The 12,794-nt window shown below is 41.3% G+C and overlaps 1 protein-coding gene across 1 annotated transcript; it reads left to right on the plus strand.

Moving 5' to 3' along the window:
* Positions 1–891: 891 nt before the first annotated feature.
* On the plus strand, positions 892–12,625 carry si:ch211-106h4.4 (MAM and LDL-receptor class A domain-containing protein 1). Its single transcript, XM_040143767.1, has 20 exons — positions 892–990; positions 1,844–2,011; positions 2,477–2,662; positions 2,778–2,886; positions 3,702–3,824; positions 4,015–4,114; positions 4,296–4,485; positions 4,785–4,899; positions 5,067–5,210; positions 6,003–6,190; positions 6,569–6,734; positions 7,979–8,197; positions 8,779–8,957; positions 10,058–10,295; positions 10,538–10,697; positions 10,803–10,917; positions 11,395–11,515; positions 12,068–12,164; positions 12,269–12,344; positions 12,427–12,625. Exons 1-20 carry the CDS (start codon positions 892–894, stop codon positions 12,526–12,528), a joined length of 2,895 nt encoding a protein of 964 aa, XP_039999701.1. The 3' UTR covers positions 12,529–12,625.
* Positions 12,626–12,794: the final 169 nt, after the last annotated feature.

Raw genomic sequence — 12,794 nt, forward strand, 5'->3', positions numbered from 1 at the left:
CCAGGACCTTCAACAGGCCTGGACACATTGCCATCGATGACATCGACTTCACCAACTGCACCCTGCCCGGTAGACTACCTGCGCTCCCTGAACACTCTTCTTTTTGCTTCTTTTTAGCTGGCCCCCTTTTTTTTCCGAGCCAATTTACATTCGTGACATGTTTGTTGGTTTCTCTCTCAGAGCCCCAGCCCATGTGTCCAGAGAGTATGTTCATGTGCAACAACAGTGTGTGTGTTGAGCACAACCAAGTGTGTGACTTCAGTGATGACTGTGGGGACTGGTCAGAGGAGAATAACTGTGGTGAGATATCACGAAATTGGCGAATGGTAGATTATGCACCAGTACAGTATATTCATATATATTGCCTGCACACGATACTATATACTTTGGGTGCCCCCTTTGTGCTGTAAAGATTTACAAATATAAAACCGCTTAAAAAGCTAGAATGTGGAAGTTGCAATGACATTATGATAATTTAAACAGTGATTCTAGCGCACAAACAAAACAGGTTTTTTTGTTTTGTTTTTTCAGTGTTTTTTAAACTTAAGTTTCCCTAAAAACGAGTGAAACTAAACTTTGGCATTTTTATATTAGATAAGAGAAATTATAAATTCACTTTCACTTAAAATTAAAGAAATTACTCTAAGTTGTTTTGTATCATGCCTGACTTGTAAGATTTACTTCAGTGAAAAGATAATAATATCTGATCTGGATATGACTATTTATGTATTATGTATCCACAGGTGGATGTTCTTGAGTACCAGTTTTTAATTTGAAGTAATTGTCTTGCTTCCACACCCCTTTTACATGATGATAAAAATAATGTAGAGCACCAAGGCGTGGTGGAGCGCTGCAGCTTCGAACAAGGCCTGTGTTCCTGGGCAGAGAGTGATGTGGACACGCCTGGAGCTGAGTGGACACATCGCAAAGGACTTGAAGCCTGGCCCACCCACGGGCCTCCCAGGGATCACACCCAAAACTCTGCTGCAGGTATTAGACTCTCTGAGGCACTTGGCAAAGGGATACTCATTGAAGGTTTTGCCTCTGAATAACTTGACTCGCTAGATGGTTAATGTCATCCGTTTAATTCTTCTGTAATCAGCAATGCTATACCTAAACTTTCCATTTTGGTGTCTTGTTATTATACAGGTCACTATGTTATACCTGGGACATACCTGACCAAGAAGGGCCAGACATCAGAGATTCTCTCCAAAACTTTACTACCCAGCTTAAACTGCACTGTGAGTATACTGTATGGCGATCAAATGAATTGTTTACAGGAAAAAACCATCTTGTGATGCAGCATCTAATTTTTCAGACAAGTAATATCATCTCACCAAACACTGGGTGGCGCATACCGAAACAGAAAAAACAAAAAACAAAACAAAAACAAAAACAAAAGTTAAGAACGGTTATACACAAAAGGTAAAAGGTGGCCAATATTATCAGACACCATATCAACATAATCCAAAATGGGTCACAGCGATTGGTTGACAAGTTTTTTCCTGACATTGAAAGAATAAAAAACAGTGTTTGGACCTGTGGAGAATGTCCAGACCTTGGTTTACTATATTTTTAGTAACGGCCTCTATGTGGAGGTTTAAAAAAAGCTCAGAATAAATGGCACAAACAGAAACTTGTGAATGCTTCTGATTATATTGCAGTAATGCCTTGCTGCATATGTCTTAATATTAAGCTTTGTTTTCTATCTCATGCTTATCTCTGCTCTATAAAGGTGCCGTACATCATTAACCACCTTTGCAGGTTGATGATAGGTCACAAGGCTATTTTTAAAGAACGCTATTCCATTTTCACTTTTACATTATGTACTCTTTCCATGTAGGTGAGATTCTTCTACTTCAGCCAGGATGATGCTACAGCCAGACTGACAGCCCAGTCCAGGGCAATACGGTCTGGTAGTGACGACAGACTGTTGTGGCTCAGGGAAAACTCGCAGAGTTACAGCTGGCAGAGAGCAGAAGTCACGTTCTCCTCATCAGCCAAAAGCAAGGTCAGTGAAGACACGGACAGTTAATTAGATGACAGATGAATGCCTAAGGCGACCGGCGGCCTCATTTATGAAAACGTTCTCAAATTGTTAACGGTGTCATTTAAGCAGGCAATCAGTGAGCAAGAATTGAAATAGGTTGGCATTCACACCTTGAAAGTTACAGAAATTAGTTCTGGCTTGACCAACTGGACAAGGTTCTATTGATTTGGGCAACAAAATTGCATATTTGGGATTTCATGCCAAGAACATGTATAACAAGAAAGACTGTGGAGAACCTCAGATGCAATCAAAGTACCTGTAGATTAATGCACTATCTTGTGTGTTACCTGCAAAATATTTGGCCTTGACTGTATTATGGTACTTTAATGATGGTGTGTTTTGTCAATGATGTATCATAGTGGGAATAGGAATAATGGGTAGACGCAAGGACATAATATCTGGTTTTCCTGTGTGCCTCCTCCTCAGATTGTCTTCAGATATGAGCATGGGGACGGTCGCAGAGGGCTGGTTGCACTGGACGATGTATCTTTCAACAAAGAGTGTGTATTTGACCCTGACAACAACGAGCTCCCCGACACATCGCCCACCTCTAACCCACCCACTGCTCCAGCCACACCCTCAACCTCAACTGGACCAGTCTACCCCTGTCAGGTAAATAACTTGACATATTGACAGTGGAAATTCTGTAAAAGGTATTCCATAAAACAAGTCTGTAAAATTGTTGAAAATGCACCACGGCTAATGTTCCCTGTCTTTGGTGTTGCAGGATAATGAGTTTTTCTGTTGGCGGTCACCTGAAAAAGTGTGTATTCTGGCCACCTTACAGTGTGATTATCATCCACACTGCCCCCAGGGAGAGGACGAGGATGGCTGTGGTGAGAGCTGCATTTTGCATCGATGTGAAACAGGCTGTAGAGAACTGCAGTACACTTGCTTTCACCGTTTTGTCAGCAGTGTAAAGTGTCTTTAATAACCGTTTTTGTTCAGGTGTATTCATTAGTAGGCTACTAGACAAGTTGAGCATTTGGGTAAAACTAACAGCTTGTATTTGCAGTAGACAGATGTGAATAAGATAATTCACATAATCACTAGTTGTGAAAGAAAGAGAGAACTTGAATCTGTCATACCAATCATAATCATTTTATTACCTTCCTTTACTACATCTTTTTAACTATTAGGTCGAACGCTTAACGTGATTAGCTGTATGATGCAGTTTTCACACAGTGATGGCTGTGAGATAAAATGGGTGACGAGACACCATTAGGAAACCACTTTCTTTACTCCAATCTAACAGCACTTGAATTTCACCAGAATGTGGTTCATGTAAGCTGTGATGGCAGCCTTGTTGTTATCTAGCTGTGTTTTTTTTTTTTTAAATACAAGAATTTGTGTGTGTTGTGAAAAAAGATTATGCAAACACTTGTAGACCAAATCAAGGTTGGCTGTTGTTGAAATTTGATTCTCAGAGGAGAGATGAAGTAGATAATATTTTCCAGCATGCTAGTACACTTGTATTGGACAAAAAAGGCAAAAAAAAAAGAAAAAAAATAATTTGTACAAATTTTGTCACTGTGTTCAATTTCAGAGTCGGCCACAGAGACATCAACCTGCCTCGCAACAAGACCAAGTTTTTTAAAAAATAAAAAACCTGGGATTCACCCCTCTCGTTTTTTGTGTGTGGATATTTTAGGTCCCTGCACATTCGGGGGCGACCAGTGCCAATGGACTGACGCAAGTGAAGGACAGAGCAAGTGGCAGAGACAGAAAGCCAGTAACAACACCGAGCCTCCCACTGATCATACCACAGGCACAGGTGACTTTAGTGGCTTATTGATTGAGTAACTGATTTGGTTTTATGGACCCGCAGGACCAGAATTCAAGGGATACCGTGTTAAAGTAACATAGATCCTAGATGATCATAGTTATACTCTTTCCTCAGCAGCTGAATAAACATGTTTAAGAGTCAAGTTTGTTGATTCAGGATGGTTGTCCCTTGTTCCCAGGCTACTACATGAGAGTGAAATTCAGTCAGGGGTCCACACAGAGTGAGGCCCGGCTCCAGAGTCCCCCACTTCCCCCGTCATCCCCCTACTGCCAGATTCTGTGAGTGATAACCACGGCGTCGATGGCCACATTTCTCTTAATAATGTCTGTAAGATATATGTTTTGATACAAAGTTGTATGAATTGCTCAATGCTCCCCACTGCCCCCCGTCTTTCTGCCACTTAACTGTCTTCCCAATCCAACACTCTCCCCTTCTTCCTTCCTTCTTTCCTAAACCTAGGTTTCACTTCCACATCAGTGCGGAGAGTGCTGGGTCACTCAGAGTGCTTATGCAGCAAGCTGAGGGTAGTGAAGCAATCCTGTGGTCACGTAGTCACAACACTCTCTCCCATTGGACGGCAGAGTATCTGCCTCTAGGCCAGCACCAGCAGTCTTATAAGGTGTATGCTCATGCCTCCACAGTGGAACATGTACACTTAAATCTTTATGCAAGGAAGACATTGAAATGCTCACATTAAAGAAGAAATCCTGAATAAATGAGTGGACAAACATAACAATTTGCGGATGCTTCCACACAGTGCATGAAGAGTCACCGTATGCTTGGCTTTCACAGTCACCAGGTCTCAACCCAGTTGGAAAGTGCATAACATTTTCCAATTATGTCCACATACTGCATCTTTGCTCCATCAGTACAGTAAAATTAAGTGTTCGCTTTATTTTAGGGATACTAATCCTGCAAAAGCGTTAATGTGATCATTTGTATTTTCAGGTTTTGTTTAGTAGCATGAATAAAGCGACTCAGGGGGGCACAACCACTGGAGATGGCGTTTTTGCTGTGGACGATATCTCTTTTCTAAACTGTGAAAAATCCTACCAGCCACCAGGTAAATAAGTTTTCATCAACATTACATGCGAGCTTATTTGGAATGAGTAGCAGTGGTATGGGGGTTACGTCATGTCTCATGCTACATCCATATTTCTACCGCCTTTAAACCTGCAGCGTCAGGTGATGAAGGTTTTGCTAATTTTGAAATTCTGTTTCCCTCCTCAGCTCTGTCTGCCTATGGCTGTTCTTTTGAAGATGGTCTGTGTGTTTGGGTGCAGGGGGCTGAAGATGACTTGGACTGGCTCATCGGGTCGGGTCCCACTGAAACCCCCAACACCGGGCCTGCAGGAGACCACAATACCGGCAAAGGTCATTACAGTGCTAAAATGACTTTATAGTCAAGCAGTCTCCTAAAACATTAAACTGATGTCTAAACGGTGCTGTGCAACTGTGAATTATATTTAGTACCAAAAGTACGTCATTGGGAATTATTTGAGAATTATTTGTTGAGAATTATCCTCTAAAGCGAGCCCATGTAACTTTTGGCAAACAGCAGCCACTTTGGCCACAAGTGACCATGAATGGAAACACGGTTTCCCGTTATGACGGACGGAGAAGAGTCATGGAGCCGGAAAACTGACCCAGTAATGTCAGTTAAGCAGTCATACTGGTCATACCAGACCAAGCACGGCTGTAGCCGTCGAACGGACGACTGATGCATCTCAGCTTATTACAAGCTTCAGCCAGCCTTAGACAGTAAAACATAAATACCAACCAAACAGTAGTGGTAGTGGTTCCCAAAGTGTGGGCAAGGGTGCCCCAAGGGGTTGCAAGATTAATCTAAGGGGTCACAAGATGATTTCCTGGGTCCAGAAACAAAAAAATAACTAATTTCTTCCACCTAAATTCTGCTTCTTTTTTTTTTTTTTTGGTCTTCTCCTGTCGTCTCCTTATCTTTTCCCCCTTTTTTCCCCCACCTTGTAAATTAGTGATAGCTTCACCTACTGAAGCGGCTGAAAAAGTGTTCAAATGACAAACCGAACTCTGCTTGAACTCCTCGCAGCTCACGGGGTAAATGCGGGGAGCTGCAAGCAGACACTTTATTCGTGTCAGGCGGTCAGAAGCCAGAGAGGCTGGTAATCGTTGCGTCTCGTTTGACAGGGAACTATCTTTACATCGAGAGCTCCCCGCCGAGTGTGAGAGGGAATGTGGCCCGGCTGAAGTCGCCACTGCTGCCACCTGCTGGAGGAAAAGGATACTGTCTCACATTTTGGTACCACATGTTTGGAGCTACCGTGGGCTCTTTGCGGATGCTCCTACAAACAGCTGATCCTTTGAAGAAAACACTGGTAAAATGTGCATGAAAAATAACAGTTTTTCTTCATTTATGATGTGTTTTATCAAAGTTTCTGCATGAAAAATATAGAAATGATAGAGGAGGACAGCGAAGGCTTCATTTTGTTTTTTCATTAATGATTCTGTCTGTGTCTGGACACATTACTTCCCTATACTACACTGTGAGAAAAATTGCTGAGGCTGATTGAGAAATATTTGTGGGTGGTTCCAGCGGGTTTTCTCTCTGTTACTATAATTTTCGCATAATTGTGAAACACCGATTGCAAAATAACATTAATGCATGGTATATTGAGTGCCGGTTGCACAGTGTTGCAAAAACCTCCTCACATCCTCATTGCGACGAGTGAATCAGCCTGCCTTCTGTCCTGTAGGTGTGGCAAAAATCAAGAAATCAAGGGGATGAGTGGCTGCTGGTGCAGAGCCACGTGATGCTGCAGAAAGTCCACCAAGTGACTTTGGAGGCTACGGTTGGAGGAGAGGCAGGAGACATAGCCATCGATGACATCTCCCTTATCAGTGGACCGTGTCCTGCCTCCGGTAATAAGGCTGAAGCTGGAGAAAAACACTTTCTAACGTGGTTGTTGGTTTATTTGTCTGAACTCCAATTTTGTATTCTTTGGTTTACAGCTTTTAAAGGGATTCAGTATGTAACCAAAAAAGGAAAAAAAAAAGTGTCTATTTCCCTCTTAAGCTCTCATTTATTTTCTTTTGTTGCCATTTTTATGTGATAAATCCTGGGACACACACAGATGTTTTGATACATCTGTTTATAGGACAGCAAATTGTTAAGTAGCATGCAGTGTTCCATCTGCCACCACACTTTTAAAGGATAAGTCCGGTGATATTCTATATTTCTCTTATCGTCAAATATTGTTTGTGTAGCCAAAGCTTGACACAGCTTATTCCTCTATGCCACGGGTCTCCATTGGTACCCAAAAAACTGTACAAAACACATCAATGAACCACACTGTTGCACTGGGTGACATGTTCCTTCGTTACAATGAACATAAAATAAACTGCAGTTTATTTTGAGTCAGTAAAACATTCACCTTCCTGCCTCTGTACATACTCACCACTGCACCAAATCTGAAGCAGAGAAGAGTTCCCAGCAAATGCATAATTTCCCTCTGTCTGAGCGACATTTGCTCTCTAAAATTTCCATATGTATGTCATATGTACACATGTGCTTGGGGGCTGAGAATCAGACAGGCTCAGGAACACCTAATGGTTTTGGTCTTTTCAGCGGATTTGCTGACAAAAAGAAATAGAGAAGAAGTTGTTTTTTTTTGAAGGATTATTGATAGACTTCATAATTTCCTGACTCTGCAGAACTCAAAGACAAATGATTATTAAACTAAAAGAAGATAATGAAAAAGGAGGGTAAAAATCAGTAGAAAAGAGATATACTCACATACAAAACTGCCTCCACTATATGAACAACATACAGACAAACAGAGACGTAACTACAGTACAGTTAACAGTGAGCAGCTTTTCATGACAGCTTGCAGTGAACAGGATTAGATATTATCAGTCAAAGATCCTTTTTAATCTCAAATTAAGATGTGTCAAGGGCTTTCAAGAAAACAGGAAAACAATGTCACGAATGCAAGAGTGAATTTTTGAAGCACAGTACTCTCTTTTGGTCCTTGCTTGACATCCCACTTATGTTCAGTTCCACAAACAGTATTTTAGAGATAATAAAGGCTTAACATTTAGTTACCACTTTCATCCTTCTCGTGTGCATACTTTTTAAAAATGCATTCCATAACACTGTCTTGTAGATTTGTGTGACTTTGAGGAGGGGAGTTGTAACTGGCAGCAGCAGACCACAGATGACTTGGACTGGGTCAGACAGTCGGGCTCAACTCCAAACCCCAACACAGGACCAGACAGCGACCACACCACCAACACACCCACGGGCCATTACTACTACCTGCCTTCCTCTGCTGCTGACCGCGCCGGCCAGACAGCTACAGTGTCTTCGCCACTGTACCCTGCAGGTCAGAGAGTCACCAGTCTTGAATATTTCCTTTGAGAGCTACAAGCTGCGATCAACATGATGGTACCATACATTGGCTCTGAAACTGGCTCTCCTCATGTTTTTCCCACAATTAGAAAGATGTTACAACTATTATGTTGAGAATTAGCTCTGAGCAGCCACCGTTTGTGCAGACAGTGTACTCCTCCAGACACTGAGTCACTATGAGAGAGGTCCAAAAAGTTCAGAGAGTTTAGTTACATGTTATAATGGGAAAGACACATGATTTAAGCCATTTGAATATGGTGTGATTTTCGGGTTGGACCTTCCATTCCCAACATTTTCCAAAAGTCTAGGATGTCCTTTCTCTGCCAAATGATATGACCAGCAGTTGATTTAATTTACACTGACTGATCTGGCTGATCTGCTGATCAATTCTACTCTTCCCTATTAGAAAACAAAAATAACTTGACATCTGAGCAGCCTAAAGTTTTCAGATGTAAAAGGTGAACAGGGACAAGGTTGTGCTGCTGTGGATATTCAGCGTAATATTTCTGTAATGAAATCACGGTCGATATGATTTTCCTTCCTGTGGCCCTTCAGGCAAAGGAGCTTGTGTGCAGCTCTGGTACCACATGTATGGCAAAGGCGTGGGGACGCTGAATGTTTACCAGCAGAGTGAAGAAGGGAAGGAAGCTCTGATTTTTTCCCAGACAGGAGACCAGGGCCGGATGTGGAGGTTCGCACAGGCTTCCCTTCTGCCGCGGGTTCGGCCCTACAAGGTGAGTCACAAAGATCCACCCCCAACCGTCTGGTAACACAGAGTCACTCTGGAGAAATGAGATATACATAGACACTGGTAAGAGGTAACTAAGTGCATTTACTCAGCTACTGCACTTCAGTACAGTTATGAGCTACTTTTACTTTAGTTGAGTTTTTCCATTTTATGCTACTTTGTACTTCTACTCCACTACATTTCAGAGTTAAATATTGTACTTCACTACATTTACTAGGCAGCTATAGTTACTAGTGACTTTACAGATTAAATTTATGGCGTATACACCGCCATGCAGTAAATATAAATGCCTAAAAGTATTTAAAAACAGTTTAAATTAGCTCCAGCTCAACCATATATAATTTTACAAGACTGCCTATATGTTGATGCCTCAGTAATAGCATAACACTGGCATGGGCCACTGTGATCTGATAATGATGTATTTTTACTTAAGTAAAATTCTTGGACTTTTAGTTGTAACAGAGTATTTTCACACTGAGGTATTGGTATTTTTAATTAAGCAAAGGATCTCAGCATTTCTCTCACCACCTAACATATATGTAATTCACAATATCATGCAACATTTGTCCCATATTGTTTAAGCAGAAACATTTTATGAATCCTGTAAACAGCATTGGGAACTTTAAAGTCATTGTGCGTTAGGGCTAATAACCTCTTTTAAAAACCTCTTTTAAAGGGTTGGGTCACCCAAATTACCGACATATTTATTCAGTACAAAGTAATAGAAAGTAGATTGATTTCTCTAAACATCAGCATGTTAAACTGAAACAATCTGTATTGTGATTTGGGCCTTTAAAGATATTTGACAGTTCATTTGGGTGAACTGAGCCTTTAACAGCCCATGTTGTTAATCTTAACAAATATAACTCGAATTAGATGTCTGTTACTTCTGCCCTTTCTTTATACACCTTCCAATAATAACCGATTGTGCTTTGAGTGTACAACTGTCCATAAAATGAGACAACAATGTGATCTAATGAGACTAAGATGACGTCTAAAACTCCGTTCAAGCATAACATTGATTTCAAACTACGTATTTGTATATCGGGTAAGCAGTTTCTAGCATAACATTGCTTTCTGTTTCAGATTGTGGTGGAAGGCATGAAGGCAGGCCCCACCCAGGAGGGAGACATGGCTTTTGATGATGTGCAGCTGACGGACGCTCAGTGTCCTCCTCCTGGATTTTGTGACTTTGAGAGCAACATGTGTAGCTGGAGCAACCTGGGTGGAGGAGTCGACCAGGGGGACTGGCTCCGCGGCAGAGGAGCCTCTCCGAACCCCAACACCGGACCGAGTGTTGATCACACCACCAACTCAACACAAGGTTGGTAATAATGTACATAATACGTGGATCTTATTCTACGTACAGTTAAAACCATCAAAACCAAGCCTGACTGGACTGTAGTCAGTAAGCAGGTCAGAAATGTGCAATATTGTAGCTTTAGTGCTGCATACCACCTGCACATACTTGTTTGAAGGGATATTGACTGTATCAGCTTTTAAAATGAATATATGAGCTCTACCTGTCATTTATATGCTTGAGTGATCTTGCAATGTTTCCACCAGGTTGCTATCTGTATGTGGACACCTTGGTGGGTGACAGGGGAGACACGTCCCTCCTGATCAGTGATGTGTTCCAGCCGGCCACTGGAGGGCACTGCCTCACGTTCTGGTACCACATGTACGGCAGCCATGTTGGGACTCTCAGAGTTTACATAAATGACAGGTAACTAACTCTTGATGTCTGAGGAGTAGCAACATTAAAGAGGAACTGTGTATTAATCAACATCTACATTGCCTTAATTTAAATTGGTGATGTCCTCTCCCATAGAAAAATGCAAACTGGTGGCAACGAAGAAGGGGCTCTGAAGTGGTCTGAGAAGGGAAACAAGGGAGACAAGTGGCAGATGGCTAGTCTGCCTATTAAACATGAAGAAGCATTCTGGGTAATTATGGGCTTATGATAGGTTTCATCAGAACGAATGCAAATAGTTTTCAGGATAAAAAAGCCAGGGTTTTTGTTTTTTCCGAGCTTGTGCTCAAGCTTTTCTTGTTGTATGTTTTTTTTTTTGACCTGTTTGCTGTTACAACACTTACAGTTAAAATAGCATGCAAGGTTTTGCTGAAAGTTTTTTCAAAAAAAAAAAATTCCTGAAAAAAAAATTGTAAGTTCCACGACGCAGTTTTATTTGTGATGAGGAGAGGAACTGCTTTTAAGTCCTGGACTTTTCTAATAAGCTACAGCTGAAATGCAACAGCTTCATTTGGTCAAGAGCAAGTGTCGGAAAATGTATAATCTGACTAATTGTAGAAACTTTCATTAACACAATAACCACTTAAAGGACTGTTTTTTTGTGTGTCATCTGAATTTTCTGATTCATATACTGAACTTAAAAAACTTTCCTTTTTTTTTTTTGTCACAGTTTGTGTTTGTATATCAGAGGGGGGAGAAAACAGGTGGGGATGTTGCTCTTGATGACATTACCATTTCCCCTGGCGGCTGCTGCTCAGATCCCCCCATCCACCCTCCTGATGTTAACAATGGTAACCAGAAAACCCTCCTTAGCTACTTCAGCTGAGCTTCTATCATATCTACTCAGACACTTTTACCTTACTGTGGGTTAAAACATCTGACAATTTAACCAGAAATCCCCATCATTCACCCTCCCTGCATATTATCCAGATATTAGTGCAAATAACTACATCCATAAAGTATTTGGGACAGATGTGGTTTCAACTACACAGCTTATCGCAACTCTTATTGGCAATTTTAGCAATTTAATCTGGTATTATTTCCTTTTTTCTCACTGTCACAAAATCCCATGAAAAGGCCAAAACCAGCGATGCGAATATCCGTCTCTCAGTACTTTCAGACTCTCCTTCCCTGTCTGTGGCACTGGGCTCAACGCCCATTTTTTCCCACTGAAGAGTTGACTTGACCACATACAGGACAGTGTGTATCCGGGATTAACTCACTGAGTGCAACAGTGTGGCACATTTATGTACACGAGGGAACTGCAGTGTACAAAGAAATGCACGCACGAAAGGTGTTGATGTAAAATGTCGTGCATTCGTCCTGTTTCTCTGTGTATGCAGATATGTTGTCCATTGGCCTCGCGGTGGGTTTGACTCTGCTGGCTGGTGTCATCATCTCCGTCTTCCTCTTTGTGCTGAACAGGAAACGTAGTACAATGTACACAATGATTTAAATACATAAGTAATTAACACAATGAACATAATTACACTTGAGAATGCTCATTTATGTTACTGGCTGACATTTCTGCTTGTGTGTCTTAGGAACCAGCCGACAATTATGAATGACAATGCGACTGACCAGAACTTTGTTTTTGACCTCTTTGACTGCAAAATAGATGTAAGTAAGCAGGATCTGAAAACAAAGCATCTTGTCTTTACTCCAGAAAAACTCAGATGTAAAAGATGTTTTTTCTTCCCAGGGCACACAACATGGAACTGAATCTGGCTTTTCCTTCTTCAACAAGATGTATAATTCGTCGCCTCAAGAAACTGAGGCCAGCATGGCTACATCTAATGCTTAGCCCAGATTAATAATTACAGTAAATCAAATGAACCATAACAACCCGTGTATTTGAAGATACATGTATTTTAATTCCACTAAAACTTTTATTTAATTCAATTCAGTTCAATTCAATTTTATTACATAGCATCAAATCATAACAGAAGTTATCTCAGGGCACTTCTCATGTAGAGCAGGTCTAGATCGTACTCTATAGTTATATTTACAGAGACCCAACATTCCCCCATGAGCAAGCACTTGGCGACAGCGGCAAGGAAAAACTCCCTT

This window comes from Xiphias gladius, chromosome 14 (genome assembly GCF_016859285.1).
Source record: "Xiphias gladius isolate SHS-SW01 ecotype Sanya breed wild chromosome 14, ASM1685928v1, whole genome shotgun sequence".
NCBI classification, from domain to species: domain Eukaryota; kingdom Metazoa; phylum Chordata; class Actinopteri; order Istiophoriformes; family Xiphiidae; genus Xiphias; species Xiphias gladius.